Genomic DNA, 8598 nt, shown 5'->3' with positions numbered 1-8598 from the left:
TTGTTGTTTGGGATCTAATGCTGTTGTTGTTGTTTGTGATCTAATGCTGTTGTTTGTGATCTAATGCTGTTGTTGTTGTTTGTGATCTAATGCTGTTGTTGTTGTTGTTTGTGATCTAATGCTGTTGTTGTTGTTGTTTGTGATCTAATGTTGTTGTTTGGGATCTAATGCTGTTGTTGTTTGTGATCTAATGCTGTTGTTGTTGTTGTTTGTGATCTAATGCTGTTGTTGTTTGGGATCTAATGCTGTTGTTGTTGTTTGTGATCTAATGCTGTTGTTGTTTGTGATCTAATGCTGTTGTTGTTGTTGTTTGTGATCTAATGCTGTTGTTGTTGTTGGTGATCTAATGCTGTCTGTGTTTCCTCTCCCCCTCAGTCCCAAGGGGAAGAAGTTCCGGAGCAAACCTCAGCTGTCCCGTTACCTAGGCAACACGGTGGACCTGGGATGCTTCGACTTCCGAACGGGCAAGATGATGCCCAGCAAGCTGCAGAAGAGCAAACAGAGGCTACGGAATGAGAATCTCACCATCAACAAGGTACAGGTTAGCCTGGGCTACACATCAGGGGCCATCAACTGGTACAGGTTAGCCTGGGCTACACATCAGGGGCCATCAACTGGTACAGGTTAGCCTGGGCTACACATCAGGGGCCATCAACTGGTACAGGTTAGCCTGGGCTACACATCAGGGGCCATCAACTGGTACAGGTTAGCCTGGGCTACACATCAGGGGCCTTCAACTGGTACAGGTTAGCCTGGGCTACACATCAGGGGCCATCAACTGGTACAGGTTAGCCTGGGCTACACATCAGGGGCCATCAACTGGTACAGGTTAGCCTGGGCTACACATCAGGGGCCATCAACTGGTACAGGTTAGCCTGGGCTACACATCAGGGGCCATCAACTGGTACAGGTTAGCCTGGGCTACACATCAGGGGCCATCAACTGGTACAGGTTAGCCTGGGCTACACATCAGGGGCCATCAACTGGTACAGGTTAGCCTGGGCTACACATCAGGGGCCATCAACTGCTATTCACTATGTTCTCCTCATGGCCAATTGTATTTATTTAGTCTTTATTTTAGCAGGGAGTCATATTGAGACCAAGGTCTCTTTCACAGAAGACTATTCTCAGCTCCTTACTGTTCTCAGCCCTGTGCTAGCAGTGGTTTTCATGACTAGCCTGTGTACTTCAATATTTTCTTCACTCAATGGCTACGTCCCAATTATCTCTCCTTCCTCCCAAAGTGTGCACTTGTTCACTTCCCTTTTTGCTGATTTTGAAAGTGATTGGTATAAGTAATATGGTGGAAATACCCACTGTAGCCCATGCCTCCACCAATCCAATGCTTGATGATTTGTGGGAAGCTGTTAACGAGTGTACACTTCAGGAGAAATGAGATATTATTGGGATGAACCCTCTGAATGGCACACATACACAATCCATGTCTCAGTTGTCTCAAGGCTTAAAAATCCTTCTTTAACCTGTCTCCTCCCCTTCATCGACACTGATTTGAAGTGGATTTAACAAGTGACATCAATAAGGGATCAGAGCTTTCACCTGGATTCACCTGGTCAGTCGGTCATGGAAAGAGTAGGTGTTCATAATGTTTTGGACACTCACACATTTCCCTGTTCCCGGTAAAACATTCCACTCTTGAACGATTGATGCTTGTGGACCTCAACACTAGCTACAGTACACCTATCAGACCTGTGTGATCTAATGCTGTTGTTGTTGTTGTTGTTCTTTGATCTAATGCTGTTGTTGTTGTTGTTGTTTGTGATCTAATGCTTTTAGATTTGTGGGAAGTAGTCAAGTAGTCAATTTGTGTGAAGTGTACACTTCAGGGAGAAATGAGATATTATTGGGATGAACCCAGTGCCTGTAGGTAATTCCCTATCTTCCCTTAACACGATCAGTGCTACTCTCCATGTTGCACAGCAGCTGACTGTGTTGTAGTAGCTGTTGAGTATATCTGTTGCTGTGTTGTAGTAGCTGTTGAGTATATATGTTGCTGTGTTGTAGTAACTGTTGAGTATATCTGTTGCTGTGTTGTAGTAGCTGTTGAGTATATCTGTTGCTGTGTTGTAGTAGCTGTTGAGTATATCTGTTGCTGTGTTGTAGTATCTGTTGAGTATATCTGTTGCTGTGTTGTAGTAGCTGTTGAGTATATCTGTTGCTGTGTTGTAGTAGCTGTTGAGTATATCTGTTGCTGTGTTGTAGTAGCTGTTGAGTATATCTGTTGCTGTGTTGTAGTAGCTGTTGAGTATATCTGTTGCTGTGTTGTAGTAGCTGTTGAGTATATATGTTGCTGTGTTGTAGTAGCTGTTGAGTATATATGTTGCTGTGTTGTAGTAGCTGTTGAGTATATCTGTTGCTGTGTTGTAGTAGCTGTTGAGTATATATGTTGCTGTGTTGTAGTAGCTGTTGAGTATATCTGTTGCTGTGTTGTAGTAGCTGTTGAGTATATCTCTTGCTGTGTTGTAGTAGCTGTTGAGTATATCTGTTGCTGTGTTGTAGTAGCTGTTGAGTATATCTGTTGCTGTGTTGTAGTAGCTGTTGAGTATATCTGTTGCTGTGTTGTAGTAGCTGTTGAGTATATCTCTTGCTGTGTTGTAGTAGCTGTTGAGTATATCTGTTGCTGTGTTGTAGTAGCTGTTGAGTATATCTGTTGCTGTGTTGTAGTAGCTGTTGAGTATATCTGTTGCTGTGTTGTAGTAGCTGTTGAGTATATCTGTTGCTGTGTTGTAGTAGCTGTTGAGTATATCTGTTGCTGTGTTGTAGTAGCTGTTGAGTGTATCTGTTGCTGTGTTGTAGTAGCTGTTGAGTATATCTGTTGCTGTGTTGTAGTAGCTGTTGAGTATATCTGTTGCTGTGTTGTAGTAGCTGTTGAGCATAGAATGCGAATCAATGGGAATCCATTCTAGTAATTATATTTCTATGTTATAGGCTACGTTATTGCTAGGTCAGAGGTCATACAGACAGAGGCTCTACTGGCGGCTCTCCTCTCACCTGCCAGTCAGTCAGTACACATGGAGGACCACATCCACTGTACATAGTTCAACGTACGGTCAGTCAGTACACATGGAGGACCACATCCACTGTACATAGTTCAACGTACGGTCAGTCAGTACACATGGAGGACCACATCCACTGTACATAGTTCAACGTACAGTCAGTCAGTACACATGGAGGACCACATCCACTGTACATAGTTCAACGTACGGTCAGTCAGTACACATGGAGGACCACATCCACTGTACATAGTTCAACGTACAGTCAGTCAGTACACATGGAGGACCACATCCACTGTACATAGTTCAACGTACAGTCAGTCAGTACACATGGAGGACCACATCCACTGTACATAGTTCAACGTACAGTCAGTCAGTACACATGGAGGACCACATCCACTGTACATAGTTCAACGTACAGTCAGTCAGTACACATGGAGGACCACATCCACTGTACATAGTTCAACGTACAGTCAGTCAGTACACATGGAGGACCACATCCACTGTACATAGTTCAACGTACAGTCAGTCAGTACACATGGAGGACCACATCCACTGTACATAGTTCAACGTACAGTCAGTCAGTACACATGGAGGACCACATCCACTGTACATAGTTCAACGTACAGTCAGTCAGTACACATGGAGGACCACATCCACTGTACATAGTTCAACGTACAGTCAGTCAGTACACATGGAGGACCACATCCACTGTACATAGTTCAACGTACAGTCAGTCAGTACACATGGAGGACCACATCCACTGTACATAGTTCAACGTACAGTCAGTCAGTACACATGGAGGACCACATCCACTGTACATAGTTCAACGTACAGTCAGTCAGTACACATGGAGGACCACATCCACTGTACATAGTTCAACGTACAGTCAGTCAGTACACATGGAGGACCACATCCACTGTACATAGTTCAACGTACAGTCAGTCAGTACACATGGAGGACCACATCCACTGTACATAGTTCAACGTACAGTCAGTCAGTACACATGGAGGACCACATCCACTGTACATAGTTCAACGTACAGTCAGTCAGTACACATGGAGGACCACATCCACTGTACATAGTTCAACGTACAGTCAGTCAGTACACATGGAGGACCACATCCACTGTACATAGTTCAACGTACAGTCAGTCAGTACACATGGAGGACCACATCCACTGTACATAGTTCAACGTACAGTCAGTCAGTACACATGGAGGACCACATCCACTGTACATAGTTCAACGTACAGTCAGTCAGTACACATGGAGGACCACATCCACTGTACATAGTTCAACGTACAGTCAGTCAGTACACATGGAGGACCACATCCACTGTACATAGTTCAACGTACGGTCAGTCAGTACACATGGAGGACCACATCCACTGTACATAGTTCAACGTACGGTCAGTCAGTACACATGGAGGACCACATCCACTGTACATAGTTCAACGTACAGTCAGTCAGTACACATGGAGGACCACATCCACTGTACATAGTTCAACGTACAGTCAGTCAGTACACATGGAGGACCACATCCACTGTACATAGTTCAACGTACAGTCAGTCAGTACACATGGAGGACCACATCCACTGTACATAGTTCAACGTACAGTCAGTCAGTACACATGGAGGACCACATCCACTGTACATAGTTCAACGTACAGTCAGTCAGTACACATGGAGGACCACATCCACTGTACATAGTTCAACGTACAGTCAGTCAGTACACATGGAGGACCACATCCACTGTACATAGTTCAACGTACGGTCAGTCAGTACACATGGAGGACCACATCCACTGTACATAGTTCAACGTACAGTCAGTCAGTATGTTGGTAAGGGAGCACCGACCGTTGGTTGTAGCGGTTGCAGTGAGAGTAACTCCTCCCTCGTGTGTTCTAATCATTGTGTTGGAGAACACCCTGGATCCACAGATAACAGCAGTCCATTCTGCCACCTCCCAGGCCTAACCGGTCAGGGCCGTCAGGGTCACAAAGGGCTGAAGCTCCAGTGCTTTCGAGGAGCTTCCATGTTCAAAATGTTGGCAAAACATTTTAAAACAGAAAACAAAAATTGTAGTTTTTTTTTTATTGGTACTGTTTCATACCGTTTCAGACATTATTCTTCTGTTTGGTGCCTACTGAACACAACCCTGACCTGACTCACAGAGACAGAGGAAGCAGGATGTGTTTGGTCGTCAGGTGCAGTTCCACTACTTTCTCAACACTCTCAGGGCAGATTCCCTTAGAGCAGTTTCAGGCCTGCTAGGATTGACATGTGGCGGATTCAGTGTTCACAATGCTCCTCATGTACTGATGGTAGTAAACACCTTCACAGGAATATACTGATGGCAGTAAACAGCTTCACAGGAATATACTGATGGTAGTAAACAGCTTCACAGGAATATACTGATGGTAGTAAACAGCTTCACAGGAATATACTGATGGTAGTAAACAGCTTCACAGGAATATACTGATGGTAGTAAACAGCTTCACAGGAATATACTGATGGTAGTAAACAGCTTCACAGGAATATACTGATGGCAGTAAACAGCTTCACAGGAATATACTGATGGTAATAAACAGCTTCACAGGAATATACTGATGGCAGTAAACAGCTTCACAGGAATATACTGATGGTAGTAAACAGCTTCACAGGAATATACTGATGGTAGTAAACAGCTTCACAGGAATATACTGATGGCAGTAAACAGCTTCACAGGAATATACTGATGGTAGTAAACAGCTTCACAGGAATATACTGATGGTAGTAAACAGCTTCACAGGAATATACTGATGGTAGTAAACAGCTTCACAGGAATATACTGATGGCAGTAAACAGCTTCACAGGAATATACTGATGGCAGTAAACAGCTTCACAGGAATATACTGATGGCAGTAAACAGCTTCACAGGAATATACTGATGGTAGTAAACAGCTTCACAGGAATATACTGATGGCAGTAAACAGCTTCACAGGAATATACTGATGGTAGGAAACAGCTTCACAGGAATATACTGATGGTAGTAAACAGCTTCACAGGAATATACTGATGGTAATAAACAGCTTCACAGGAATATACTGATGGTAATAAACAGCTTCACAGGAATATACTGATGGTAGGAAACAGCTTCACAGGAATATACTGATGGTAATAAACAGCTTCACAGGAATATACTGATGGTAATAAACAGCTTCACAGGAATATACTGATGGTAGGAAACAGCTTCACAGGAATATACTGATGGTAATAAACAGCTTCACAGGAATATACTGATGGTAGGAAACAGCTTCACAGGAATATACTGATGGTAGTAAACAGCTTCACAGGAATATACTGATGGTAGTAAACACCTTCACAGGAATATACTGATGGTAGTAAACACCTTCACAGGAATGTACTGATGGTAGTTTGTTGACGAATGTGTGTTTATCTAAGTTGGTCTCCAGAGCCCCTCGACATCTGTGAGCTGTCGGTCATTCCTCTGTCCTTGTTAGCCCTCGCTCTTGGCTTGCATCCCAAATGGCACCCTATTCCCTATATAGTGCACTACTTTTTGACCACTAGCAGTCCACTGTAAAGGGGAATAGGGTGCCCTTTGGGACGTAGCCTTAGAAGCGTTACTTGACGACGAGGCAGGCTCCCAGGGCAACGTGGCGTGGCATAGCAACACACACCATTTTTAAGAGGCACATGTGCAGCTGCAGGGAGGGGGGCGTTGCCTAGGTAACCAAAGACTTGGTTTCTCCAATACCTTTTCCTTGTTTCAGCAAAAGGAGCAACAAAGTTTCATCACGTTGTAGAATCCATGTTGCTGTAGTCAATGTTACAGCAGAAACGGACTCAACCGCACGAATGTCTGGCCGCCCCGTCTTCAATCAGTTGTTCTTTCCCCCAAAAAAGGAAATAAATATATATGTATTTTTTTATCGGTTATGACGGTTATTTTATTTATTCATGACGGTCTTCATCCATTACGCGATTATACAGTAATTGTGCCAGCCCTAGCACCGACACACGTACGCACAGCCGTTTCAGCGTGCATGCATGTACGCACGGACGCACAGCCGTTTCAGCATGCATGCATGTACGCACGGATGCACAGCCGTTTCAGCATGCATGCATGTACGCACGGATGCACAGCCGTTTCAGCATGCATGCATGTACGCACGTAGGCACAGCCGTTTCAGCATGCATGCATGTACGCACGGATGCACAGCCGTTTCAGCATGCATGCATGTACGCACGGATGCACAGCCGTTTCAGCATGCATGCATGTACGCACGGATGCACAGCCGTTTCAGCATGCATGCGTGTACGCACGTAGGCACAGCCGTTTCAGCATGCATGCGTGTACGCACGTAGGCACAGCCGTTTCAGCATGCATGCACGTAAGCACGGACGCACAGCCACTGTCGACAACACTGACACACACAGGCCTGGAGCAGCTTTTCAGCCATGTTACATGTTGAGAAGTAAGACCAGTTCATGACTTCATCTGTCACTACTAAGCAGAGCTATACAAACACCAACACATTACAATAGAACTGCTAGGAGACGGTCATACGCTGTGTAGGTCTATTCTATTCTATTGTAGTGTAATGTAGTGTTTTTACAAGCCGCACTGAATAGACCCCTCAAATTCAACTCTGGACCTGGAAGCCACTTCCTCTGCTGTTTCTCATTCTTCCCTTCTAATCAGGGGACTGGTTTACACCTGGGACACCAGGTGGGTGCAATTAATGATCAGGTGGAACAGAAAACCAGCAGTAGTCCGGCCGTTCGGCTGGTAAGAGTTAAATACTCCCGCTATAGACCCCTGAATGGGTCCATGAACAGGTTAATACAGCTGGGAGGCAACAGCTTCTCCGTCTCAACACCGGATGTTGCTCTGCTCTCTGTCCCTTCAGGGAGAGGCGATATACGGACACGCCGGGTGCCCAAATTGACGACGTTTGTCGCGCAGCTGAGAGTCGAGTGTGGAGAGGAACGGATTTGGTTCAGTCGGTTCAGTCAGTCGTCCTGATGAGCCCTTCCCAGCTAGCTAGTTTATGGGTGCGTTCGACATTACAGCCGGCTTTAAAGACGAGTCGTGACTGACTCATCTACAAATCACCTTGCGTCATAAATAACTACTCAGTATTATTTGTAGATCAGTCAGTCAAAATGTACCCATGAAACAACACAGTGTTGTGCTCTCGAACACGGCCTATGCTTGTTGCTAGAAACCTCAGCGAGAATTTGATACTTGTCTGCCGAAGTTGGGACTTGGGAGTGTTCAGAATCATTCCGTTTTTTTATCTGAGTAATTGTATGTGTTTTTTTTTGCGTGACAAAAAAATGTAACGTTAGTCGTTAATGCCAAACACGTTGGGGGCGATGAAACAACGGAGGGGGACCGCTGGGCGACACGAGCAAGGGCGTGGGACGTGAACAGGGCGAGACCAACGTTTGAGAAAGCTGAACTTTATGCAAATATTCACTATCGACCTATCAAAGCTCACTATAGCTTCCAGCCCTTACTGGATTGGCTGTTGATACCTAGCAGTACCTAGCATGCTTGCTGACTTCCTAGCACCCAT

The 8598-nt window shown here is 44.9% G+C and overlaps 1 protein-coding gene across 1 annotated transcript in view; it reads left to right on the top strand.

Annotated features, from left to right (window-relative positions):
* Nucleotides 1–331: 331 nt before the first annotated feature.
* Nucleotides 332–8598, top strand: part of LOC311122015 (methyl-CpG-binding domain protein 2-like) — a 55768-nt gene continuing 47501 nt past the window's right edge. The window contains exon 1 of the mRNA XM_084196443.1: nucleotides 332–535. Within this exon, the coding sequence (XP_084052569.1) occupies nucleotides 347–535 (189 nt within the window). The 5' untranslated portion in view covers nucleotides 332–346. The remainder of the gene's footprint in view (nucleotides 536–8598) is intronic.

Source organism: Coregonus lavaretus, assembly GCF_964263955.1.
Source record: "Coregonus lavaretus genome assembly, contig: HAP1_SCAFFOLD_2610, whole genome shotgun sequence".
NCBI classification, from domain to species: Eukaryota; Metazoa; Chordata; class Actinopteri; order Salmoniformes; family Salmonidae; genus Coregonus; species Coregonus lavaretus.
This window is presented reverse-complemented; position numbering and strand designations above follow the sequence as displayed.